We start from the raw sequence: 12,481 nt of genomic DNA, 5'->3' as shown, positions 1-12,481 counted from the left end.
GCACATGATAGTCACACAGTAAACATTTGATTAATCCAGTTATTAATTTAGTTAACAAATATTTATCGAGCTCCTCTGTATACCAAGCACTACTCTAATCACTGGGGATACAGATATGAATGGAATAGTCTCCTCTCCCATGAAGCTTGTATTCTAAAGGGGAAGAGAAACAATAAACAAGCTGGAATATGTGACATATATCACATGATGATAAGAGTAATACAGAAAAGCAAAGAATGGTAAAGGTTACAGGCGAACATCGATTGATAAATAAATGATGGAAGGAGGTTGAGCCTAGCCAATGAATTTCTACCAGATCAGCTTCAGGACACAGGAGTTTCCCTTGTAAAACCCTGGGGGTGTTTGGGTAAGGGGGAGGGAGATGGTTAAACAGCAAAAGCAGAAAAGTGGGCTAAGAGCCAAGTAGAAAACCAATAATCTAAAATTGGGAGTCCCAAAAAGCCACCGATAAAAATGGAGAAAATGCAAGTATCAGAGCTCACATTATACCTGGTATATAGTATACTTGATTAAAAGATGGGGTCTGGAACCAAGATTCCAGGAAACAGATATGAGAATAAGAGTGATTGGGAAGCAAATGAGGTTAGGTTATGTATATCAAAATTCTCAATTTCCCACTGTTTTATGTGCATATCAGAGAAGCACAGTGGTTTCTTTATTCACCTGTCTTTGACCTTTGAATGTTCAAGGACATCAAACCATGAGAACCAGTGAAGAATTGCATTTATAAGTGATAAACCTGTTTCATCCTTAAACAGTCATTGGCTAAAGCTTCTTCTGTTGAATTAAAACCATTCCGTTAAGGGCTTTGTATACAAACCTATATCCTTAAGAGATTAAAGATGCAATTTAGACACACATTTTAGGAGCTGAATGCACGAATCATTATTTTAGTACATACTGTCCATTAATCTGCTGTTCAATTGGGAACCCATTTGGAATGTGGCTGCTTGCTAATTAGCAGGATTCTAGTGCTGAGCTGCTTCCTGATTAAATGTCCTTTAGAATCAATAAAACATCAGGAGGGATTATGGTGATGTAGGATTAGCCCCATCTAACCAAATAAAATGAGTTGTGTTCCCTTCTTAAACTGTCACGTTGCAAGAGCTGATGAGAGGAGCAATTTCATGAACGCTGTTACAAAGTTGTTGTTTTTTGCGTTTTGTTTTTTTTTTTAACACTGAGATTTTGGTTTTTGTCATTTGCCTACCAATTAGCAGAGACATTAGTGAATGTCTGCTAGGGTAAGGCGATTTTGAGAAAGACTTGATTACGATTTCAAATCTCTACTCTGAATCACCCTTATGTAAAATGAGTTCAGGTTGTGTTGGATGGAAATTATTACCCTCGTTCTTGGCCAGGAACACGTAAGTCAGAATTAGCATTTAATGTTTCTGTGTGACTTTGCAATAAATGGTAATTAACGAGGGCAGAGAGAGAACAGGAGGCAAACTAATACCCTAAAATTGTATTGGCAAAATTAAATGCTTCAAACCCAGTTTAAAACACAGGCACACAAGCCAAATTGTGTTGGGGGAGGGGATAAATAATGAAGCTGCTCTGGAAGCTGCGTAAATAGAATGCAGCAATTGACACAGCCACAAGTAGGACTTATCATACATATCTGGCCCATTATGAAGAGTGCAATTAGGTTGAAAAGGACTAGTTTGATAATCCCAGGAACACTCATAGGATTTTAGGAGCTAAAGTAAACATGAGGTGTCCGATTCCACAATTACTTGTAAATGGGAATAAGGAAAATTGGTAGACTGTGAGCAATTAGAGACATGTTATGATCTGCCCATCGGCTGGGTCTTGGGAACTGGACCTGGCTTTTAAGAGATCATTAATTTCGTCTTTTCTTGCAGAAGTCCATATCCATATGGGGTGAGACTAATAATAATAGCATTATTATTATTATTATTATTAAGAGTCAACATTTACATATTGCTTACTATATTACAGGCAATACTCTTAAGTGTTTTATAAACATTAAGTCTTTTAGTCCTTGTAAGTGCCTCTGGAGGTAGGTACTACTCTTTTGCAAAAGAGGAAACTAAGGCACAGAGAGGGTAAAACCAATAGGTAACTGATAAATGAATTCATCAATCAGGCTGAGTCAAAAGCAGGCTCTCTATCTTCAGAGTCTTCACTCTCAATAAACCATGAAGACTCTTGTACAAGTCCTAGGAAATTCAGAAGCTTCTAGGATAGTGACTAAGCAAGGGGCTTTAGGCAAACCCACCGAGTTCCATGTCTGGCTCCACCCTTGGGCTTGGTGCTGAGCAGTCTGGATTTGAGGAGCTCAGTAGCTCCTGTCCTCTCCCCTAAGACCCGGGAGAGGTGTGAGATACAGATACAAAAGCAAGGAGGCTCTTAAGTTCCAGGGAAAGGCTTGATCCAAAGAAGCCCAGGGCCCAGCCCAGGAGGTAACTTCTTATCACTGGTTGAGCACCTCCCCTAGCCCTTTAGCCCCTGTCCTTGGGGAAAGGCAGCAAGAGCTCTGGAATCATACAGGCCTAGATAGAAAGCTCTGAAACGCCCTAGCTTTGGGAAGTTGGGCAAGTAACTAATTGCCCTTAACCTTAATTTCCTCATCTGCAAATGGAAAAAAGAATTCTTTTGTATGGATTTGAGAGTTTATTGCCTATGAATCAGGGAACGGTTGTGCTTCTCACAGTTAACTGGAAGGCAAGAATACAATGCAGGGTCCACGATCGAGAAGGTGAACACAAAGGAAGATGGTGGGGTGGAATGAGCATCCCAGTAGCTGAGCTAAATAACATAACCAAAATAACCTCCCGACTTGAGGCTGTAAGGGATCCATGCAGGTGGCACCTAATATGCCCCAGGCATGGGACTAAATGCTTTACATGGCTTATCTCATTTTATTCTCCCAATAGCCCCACGATTTATGTTTTTATACCCACTTCACAAATGAGTAAACTGAGATTCAGAGACCTTAAATAAATTGTCCCAAAAGTTGGGCTTCTTTGAATCTTTGTTTCTGTTATGGGCTGAATTATATCTCCCCAAACTCATATGTTGAAGCCCTAACCTCCGGTACCTTACACTATGACCCTGTTTGGAGATAAAGCCTTTAAAGAGGCAATTGAGTTAAATAAAATGAGGCCGTTAGGGTGGGCCCTAATCCAATCTGACTGGTATCCTTACAAGAAGAGGAAATTTGGAAACGGAAACACCAAGGATGGGCTAACACAGAGAAAAGACCATGTGAGGACGCAGTGAGAAAGTGGCCATCTACAAGCCAATGACAGAAGCCTCAGAAGAAGCCAAACCTGCTGACACCTTGATTTTGGAATTCTAGCTTTCCAAACCATAGAAAATAAATTTCTGTTCTTTAACCCCCAGTCTATGGTATTTTGTTATGACAGCCTACCTGCCTCCTCCTTCTAGCATATTCTGTACCCTCTCAGGTGAAGGAGATTATAGGATCCTTAAGGGAATGGCTATAATGATTAAATGCTTCAGATCATGGGACTTAATCTTTGATTCTATAAGTCTGAATAGAGCTGGCACCTCAGCGCTATTCTAGTCTACATTTAAGCTGAGCTTGGGGGAACTTGTAGGGACTAACCAGATAAGAGAAGGAGAAGAGTGTCTCAGAGGGAAAAAGAGCAGTATGTGCCAAGACAAAGAAGCAAGCGTCGCAAGTTTGGAGAACTATGAACTATTGGTTATGGCTGGAGCATACATTTCACAAGCTGGAGAAAGGCAATGGGCTTGGGAAGTAAGCACCAGCACACTTTTGGTTTAAGCCTGTATGCTCATATAGAAACATGTCACCTATAATTAACTTCATCAAGATTACCAGGGTGTTTCTATGAAATAGCCCATCTTTTGTATGTTTGGTATGTTTAGGCTTTTGTTTCATTTTTTTTAATATATAAGACTTACTGTATAAAATGACTTATTGTATAAAATGTCATCCACTTACTGTATAAAACGTTATCCACTTATCAATCCGTGATTAAAATTCCAATGAGTAAAGACGCAAAAACCGCACCAGTAGCAAAAACTAATAAGCACTCTAGTGTCAAAATCTAGAAGGAATATCCACTAACTATAAGTAAATGGAATCTGGGAAAATCAGTGAGTTGGCACCCATGCTTTGCCCTGTCTACCTGTGAGAAGTACAGCTGACAGAAGATCTCTCATCCTTTCATCAGACTTCCCCTTGATTTGGAGGCCCCCAGTCTTAACCCACTAGAAAATGACAGAGGCACTGGTTTCTGTAGCTGCCTGAATACTGTTAGCCTGTGTCCATCCCCACCCAAGGCTACACACACATAGGCTTACCCACACGCTGCTTTTCTGTACCTATGCAGAAAGCTCAACTTCCAAGAATGACGGAGCAGAAAGTTGGGGTGGGCAGGGGCAAACCTAGGTGTGATGTCTGCATTTGATGAGGCATAATTCCTGGTAATAAAGTCATGTGGGTTGCAGCAGAGGGAGGGAGATCCTGGTATTTGTATATGCTGAGTGTATCAATGATGACATACATGCTCATTTCATGTCTGATACGCAACCCATCTCTGAGGTGGTCCCACTGAAGGGCCACCAGGCATCAGTGAGGCTTGTCACTCATTCCTTGACTGTAGGGCTAAATGAGCAGTAAATAGGGCCAAGGGAAGTCTATGCAACTCATCTGTTGGGTGTGCAGAATGTGAACAGTTCCTCATTTGACGGTGAATAGAGAAAACCCCAAATATGAGGCCTAATTTTAAAAAAATACTGCAGAACATGGAGAGGCAGTGACAATCCTGCAGACTCCAAATAGCAGCAAATTTTTAAAAATGATCTACTCTAAAAACTAGGAAACCTTTAGAAAGCCATTGGTGTTCTCTGTAGGCCTTATGGAGCCATGTCCTCTATTGAAACCAACTGGAAAGTAATAAGCATAATAAGCTAGTAAAATGAAATTCAGAAAGCACTAAAGGGAACAGAAGAAATTAGAAAAAACTTAGTAAAACACGGACAATTTCAAGAAACGGAAGCTTCTATAAGCCAAATTAAGGGGTAATCAGTATCGTAACTATGTGTGCTGATGTACGTTAACTAGACTAATTGGGATCACTTCTCTATATATACATATATTGAATCATTATGTTGTATACCTGAAACTAATATTACATATCAATTATATCTCAATAAAAATTATGAGACAATCAAGGAAGTCTGATTATTGCTAGATATTCGATGATATTAAGATATTTGTATTAAATTTTTCTGTCAACAAACTTTTTCTATAAAGGGCCTAATAGTAAATGTTTTGGGCTTTGTGGGTGTACAGTCTATTTCCACTACCCAACTATGTCACTGTAGCCTGAAAGCAGCGACAAACAACACTAACAAATGGCTGTGGTTGTACTCCAATAAAATATTAATTTTTTGAGAGAGGGAGCAAGTGTGAGTGGTGGGGGGAGGGGCAAAGGGAAGGGAGAGAGAATCTTAAACAGACTCCATGCTCCGTGTGGAGCCCAATGTGGGGCTCAATCCTATGATCCTGAGATAGGGACCTGAGCGGAAACCAAGAGTCAGACACTTAACCGACTGAGAAACCCAGGCACCCTCCAAGAAAATATTATTTACAAAAATAAAAGAGGTAACCAGGAATCAATAAAAAGTAAAAATAACATTAGAGAAAATCTATTAGAATGTCAAACTTGTGAGGTTTCCACAAAATCTAAAAAAGAAAAACAGAGAAGAAAATGAGAGAGGATAGTAGACATAGAAGAGGAAGAATAGAAATTGAACCTAAGAGGCCTTGACATTGTGGAAGAAGAAACTAGAAAAAATGGAACAAGAGCTAACAACAAAAGCCACAACTGAAAAAACTTTGCAGAGTTGGGAAAAAAGAAAAAACCCTCTGTGTACAGATCAAAAGGACTCAGTATGACCAAGCTGAATGAAGAAAAAAAATGTATCCATGTCTATCCCGACAAAAGTTTTGTGTTTACAGAGACAAAGAAAATTACTTGAGGATGCAGGCCAAAACCAAAATAAAACTAAACCAAAGCAAAGGAAGGAAAACATTAATTTTAAATGAACCCAAATCAGACTGACCTCAAACTTCTGCAATAATGAATATCAGAAGACACTGGAGCTGTGTTCATGGGAAAAAATGTAACTGAAATCAAATGATATTACATTCACGTGTAAGGCCATATAATACAATGGTTGAGCATGCAGGATTTGGAGTCAAACAGCCAGAGTTTAAATCTAGCTACCCCATTGATCAGTGTGTCCTTGGGCAACACATTTACATGTTTCATAGGATGGTTGTCACGATTAAATGAGATAATGCACACAAAGTACTCAGAACGCTTACTAAAGGTCATTTTAACTTAATAACCTAGTGGAAGTTAGAATTTGAACTCAGATCTGCCTGAATCTAAAATCAGGCTCACAGACCTTGTCCTCCAGTCCTGAACTCTCTGACTCAACACTGGGAGTTTGGCACTTGCTTCTGTGATTAGATTTATAGTGCCTGTTATGGTAACTGGAACCCATTCTCACATTTAAATTGTTACTGGCTCTTCGAAGGTCCTAGGGTAATATAAAGAATATGGGAGAAAGAAAAAAAATTAATTAGAAGGATCTCAAGGATTTCATTGGTCACATAAGTCCTATATACCATTTAAATCAGGCAGTGTCCAGGCTCAATACTTAACAAAATTTTTTCACAGTCTCCTCCCCCTACTATCGGTACTATTCAAGAAGGAACAGAAGAGTTTCTGGTGCTGTTAGTCCAGATGCCTTATCTCATATTTGATAACTCCTAACAGCTCTGAAAAATAAATGTTATGCAATATGGAACCATTGATGGATCTAGATTTTTGTTGTTGTGTTGTTGTGGCTGTTTTTCTAAGGGTCAGAAGATACTGCAGGCATAAGCCTGGACCTCCTAAGAGGACAGAATTGCAGCAAGCATCGAAGACAGGAGTTGGCTTCCACTGCAGCTCTTTCAGATCTGTGCTAATATCAGACCTTTGCATGATTATTGATATTTCTCAACAGTGCTGCTTTTCCAACTTTCTTTTCCCTGTGTATCCCTTCAGCAGCTGATAGAGTCATCAGCTTATCAGGCTTATGATTCTGCATACCTACACCTTATCTATTCTTGTGCCCAAACTGACATGAAGCTCCGGAGGCCATATTTCCATACCAACCAAAGAAATTTTCTGACTTGAGATGTCATGCATAGGAAAAGTTTTATGAGGTATAAGCAAAACAATGAATCATTTTTATTTAAAGAGTAAAATCACATGACATTAGAACTCTTCTAGAAAATCCAGGGCTTCTATATCTCACAACTTGGGCTTTATAGTTGCTTGACTTCTGATGGGCAAGGAGGAGATAACAATACTGATCAGTTGCAGTTTGGTTGCTAGCAACAGAAACTGCCTTTTGTTAACATAAGCAAAAAGAAATATTTTGAAAGGATATGGAGTTATACACAAAACTGGGGGAAAATAAAACTTTGGGAAGAACCAGAACCAAAAATTAATGAGAGATACAGAGACATGGAATGGGAGAGAGGGAGGAAAATAAGGAGGGATGGGTGGAGAAAGTGATAAATAGAGATTCATTAGACAAGGTGAGTCACAACATTGACCAGGGTAGGCTATGGGGCATTGATTATAGTCCATCATCCCAGGGAAGAACATATTTGTATATAAATGGAGGATAGATGTCAGGCAAGCAAATAGAGGTGATTTTCACTACCAAAGTGTTCCTAAAGTACAAGTAAGCCTTCAATGACTCTCTGACTGTCCCACGTACATACATTGTTTAATGCAGTTGCTGCTTGGGGATTTCATTAAATATTGTCTATTTGCATTCAGAACCCATTTCTATATCCCCTCCTATGTTTTTTCCTGTATTGAAATACTTCCCATTCTTGGGAAAGCTACAAAAAAACATTTCTAACTCCCTTGACACCAAGGTTCTGGAACTGATTTAAGCTCCATCAGTGAGATGCAATTGCGTGTGATTTGAAAGGCGGAAGGTGTGGGGGGGGGGGGGGGGGGGGGGTTATTTTAAGTTTTTTTTTTTTTTCCTGAAGTAGTAGCAACTCCAGACCCTGGCACGCATCAGTTTTTGCAGTGGCCAGAACACATTTTGTACTGCCTAGTCACCAACCTCATAGTCAGGGACAACTGAGATGTCAGTCAGAATTTCCTGCAGTTTACTGGTCTCCAGAACTGGTGAGAACTAATCCTGAGCCTAGCAGCAGATGCCAACCTCCATTCTACTAACCCCTGCAATAATTGTGTAGGCACCTAATTTCCTATATTAAAGCCCTGTTCTAATAGAGACCTCTAAAGTAGTTTCTGTTTCCTGAATTATACCCTGAATGATACAGGTATCAAAAAGCTCCTTCAGCATAATACCCTCCAGTTCCATCCACGTCATTGCAAATGGCAAGATTTCATTCCTTTTGATGGCTGCATAATATTCAATTGTGTATATATACCACATCTTCTTTATCCCATCTGTCGATGGACATCTTGGCTCTTTCCATAGTTTGGCTATTGTGGATGGTGATTAACATAACATAATAAAAAAAATAAAATAAAAATAAAAATTCCTTCAGCTACCAAAAAAAAAAAAAGCTCCTTCAATATCACTATCAATAGAAACTTCGACCTTTATTGCACATTCTTCCAGAGCTTTCTACATTGATCACCAATACTCTGTTTCCCTTTCTTGCACAGATGGCAGAATTTTGTTGAATTGTTGAGCAAAGTTTCTTCTGATTTGTCACATGATTTGCCTACAGGTGAGTTTTTGCGATTTTGTTCCTTGAGAGACCTCCCATTTCTCAGAACTACTATTGACTCTGCTGCTTTGCTCCGGTGGTTTGCTTGTTGGGTTTTATCTCATTGCTCTCAGAAATGTAAATGGCTCAGCAGTGCAGAAAAAGTAAGAGTCAGAATTGTCTTACTGGCTATTCTTTTAGGCCAGTGGGCTCATTAAAGGCATAATTCTCCAAGTTGTATTATATCATGAAGCAGTCTCTAGTGAGAGCCCTTTCAGATGAATGCAGCACTTATAGAAGAAGTGGACATTATTTATTAGAACTTCAGTTGTACAGTCCCTTATATCTAGGAATGCTACAGCTAGGTAATTACCCTACTGGCATCTCACCAAAAAAATAAAATTAAAGTAAAATAAAATAAAACAAAATAAAAGTTTAGTGTAGCATTTTTTGGTAAATGCCTCTAAAAACGGAAATAAACTTTTTAAAAAATTAAAAATAAGGGGGCACCTGGGTGGCTCAGTTGGTTGGGCGACTGCCTTCGGCTCAGGTCATGATTCTGGAGTCCCTGGATTGAGTCCCGCGTCGGGCTCCCTGCTCAGCGGGGAGTTTGCTTCTCCCTCTGACCCTCCCCCCTCTCATGTGCTCTCTCTCATTCTCTCTCTCAAAATAAATAAATAAAATCTTTAAAAAAAAATCAAAAATAAGAATGGAAACAATGAGAAATCCTTCAGGGACAATTAAATTACAGTATATCCAAATGATAAAGTATGCAGCTGTAAAATAACATGGCTGGCCTTGATACAGGAAGATTTCCAAGACATATTATTAAGTGAAATTATAAAGATTAATTTGGGCAAAATATTTAGCAATTAGCAAGTTTTAAATATGACAGGTGAAAAAATATGCATTGATACTAATCTGCTGTTGCAATTTCTCTATTTACTACATTCATCAACCATTTACTGATTATCTTTTGGATCAAAATATAAGGTACTGAAAGTCTGAGAGGAGGGGTGGCATCTCTGTTTGCATTTCAGCAGAACAAAAACCTTACTGGGTATTTCGAACAGGGAATTTACAACAGAGGATCGGGGGACTGGTTGCACAAGCATTAGACTGAAAGAGCAAAAAGAGGATGGTGTGTGTATTCCTTTCCTTAGGGCCGCCATAACAAAATGCCACAAACTGGGTGGCTTAAAATAACAGACAGAGAATAGTTCTCACAGTTCTAGAGACTAGACGTCAGAAACCAAGGTGTCAGCAGGGCCATGCTCCTTCTGAAGGCTCTAAGAAAGAGTTCTTCCTTACCTCTTCCAGCTTCTGGTGGCTCCAGGCATTCCTTGGCTTATGGTTGCTTAATTCCACTGTCTGCCTCTGTCTTCACATGGCCTTCTTCCAACTCTGTCTCTTTTGTGTCTCTGTATCTCCTTTTTCATATAAAGCCACCACTATTCATTGGATTTAGGGCTCTCCCTAACCCAGAATGACATCATCTTAACTTGATTACATATAAAAAGATCTTGCTTCCAAATAAGGTCACATTAACAGGTGCCAGTGGCAGCTATGTTCGAAGACACAATTCAACCCATGACAGTTGAGGTAACCCAGAGCTTAGGAGTTACAGGAAGCAGCTCTCATCCTTAGGGCTGAGGGAACATAGTGAAAGGTGTATTATTAGCAGAATCTTGGCGAGTGCTACTACATAGTTGATTCTAGGATCGCCAAGAATATGCCAAGCAGCTAGAGAAAGAATTTTGAAGGAGATGCCACATAGTGGGTTACACCATGTAATTTGAAACTCAGTGTTTCACAAAGGGGGCTGGTGCTTGGATTTCTGACAGAACACCATGTGGTCAATGTTGCACCTACTGAATGGGATGTCTGTCCTGTGGCTATTCTAAATTTTGAATTTTCACATTTGACTTGTGCTGAGAATGTTGAAAAACACTTCAGGAGTCTCCTTCAGACCCAAGAGTGAGATCCAGGAGGCTTCTCTGACAGCTCAAATCTTAGCAACAGCAGTAGCGCTCCCCTGATGCTGGACAGATACTAACAAACTCCAAAAACAAGAAGAGAGTACTTCTACTCTCCCCACAGTCTAATCTCCCTCCAAGCACCTCCCGTTTCTGGAATTTAGCCAGAAGCCAGTGGGCCAGGGTATCTGGGAAATGTAGTTGTAGCTCCCCAGCCCAGCATTATAGAAAAGAGATAGAAGGGATGTGCTAGAAGACAATAGGGTGATAAAAAGCGAGGGTTCATTTTTCATGATTTCATCTATAACTTCAGAGAACTCAGCTTTGTTGAAAAGACAAAACAAGGACATCAAAAGGTGATCACGACAAATGTCTAAACCAAATACTTTCTCTTTCTCTTCTAATATAAATCCAGGTCACTTGATGCATTCGTTTGCTAGAGTGGCTTAAACAACAGATGTTTATTTTCTCATAGTTCTGGAGACTAAAAGTTCAAAGTCCCAGTGTCAGCAAGTTTGGTTTCTTCTGAGGCCTTTCTCTCCTTGGCTTGAAGATGGCCTCTTTCTCACTGTGTCCTCACATGGTCTTTTATCAGTGCATGGACATCCCTGGTGTCTCTTTGTGTGCCCAAATTTTTGGCCTCATAAGAACACCAGTCATGGTGAAGATTGGTATCCTCATTTTAATGACTTCAATTGAACTGAATCACCTCTTTAAATGACCTGTCTCCAAATACAGTCACATTCTGAGATACTAGGGGTTAGGGCCTCAACATATGAATTTGGGGGGGACAGAATTCAACCCATAATGGATGACATAGAAAAGTGTATAAAAAGATGAGTCAAAGTCTCACTTTTGCAACTAAATAACCACCTTATATTGGAACACTTATTTTACTTCTCTTGGACTCATTTTTCTCATCTCTAAAATGAACCGAAAATATGAAATTAAAAAAAAAATACCTGCTCTATTGCTCTGATAGGGTGATTACAGGTATGACAGACAAAGTTTTTTAGGCAATATTGCACTCCACAGTGCAAAACAGGACTTTGGCGATACTTTTGTTGCATTGTTGTTGTGATAGCCTGTTGCTTACTGAGAAAGTTAATGCCTTGATCTCTTCCTATTTCTGTATTGTTGGAGCTATGATGATTAAGTGCTCCTAGGCCCTGAGAGGGGGCATTTTATTTGCCTGTTTTCTTGAAAGGAGGTACATTATAAGAAACTAAAGGCAGCTACTCCTTTTGGGTGTGAAGAATTGTGAATTTTTTCATTCCTGGGGCCTGTTTTCACTCAAAGATTCTATAATAACCTATTAACATGACTCATTTTTATATATACTGCCTTGTATCACAAACTTTATCTCATTTGGACCCCCAAGAATCCTATGAACTTGTTTTTTTAATGTACACACGATAGTCACATAAATACTTAGTATCTGTGACTTAGGCTAAGGTCTAGAATGGACTAGTTTACAGCAAACCAAACCTCTTGGCAAGATCAACTAGAAGACTAGATAAAATACAAAACAACATCTCTTTAAAAGATATTATTTGGAATTCAAATTGAATACCAGAAAGAAAAGGGGAAAAAACCCTCTGGAAGAAGTTAACATCATATAAAATCTTGAGAATTATTTATACAATATGTCCAGCATTCAGTTAAAAATAATCAGGAATGATACAAAACAGGACATGAA

At 39.3% G+C, this 12,481-nt stretch overlaps 1 protein-coding gene across 1 annotated transcript in view; it reads left to right on the top strand.

Moving 5' to 3' along the window:
- Positions 1-12,481, top strand: part of C4H1orf87 (chromosome 4 C1orf87 homolog) — an 81,161-nt gene that overhangs the window by 54,707 nt on the left and 13,973 nt on the right. Inside the window, exon 8 of the mRNA XM_021679942.1 lies at positions 8,763-8,827. Within this exon, the coding sequence (XP_021535617.1) occupies positions 8,763-8,827 (65 nt within the window). The remainder of the gene's footprint in view (positions 1-8,762; positions 8,828-12,481) is intronic.

Source organism: Neomonachus schauinslandi, chromosome 4 (genome assembly GCF_002201575.2).
Source record: "Neomonachus schauinslandi chromosome 4, ASM220157v2, whole genome shotgun sequence".
In the NCBI taxonomy this organism is placed as follows: Eukaryota; Metazoa; Chordata; class Mammalia; order Carnivora; family Phocidae; genus Neomonachus; species Neomonachus schauinslandi.
Note: the sequence above shows the minus strand (reverse complement) of the source record. Positions and strands in the feature narration are given on the sequence as shown.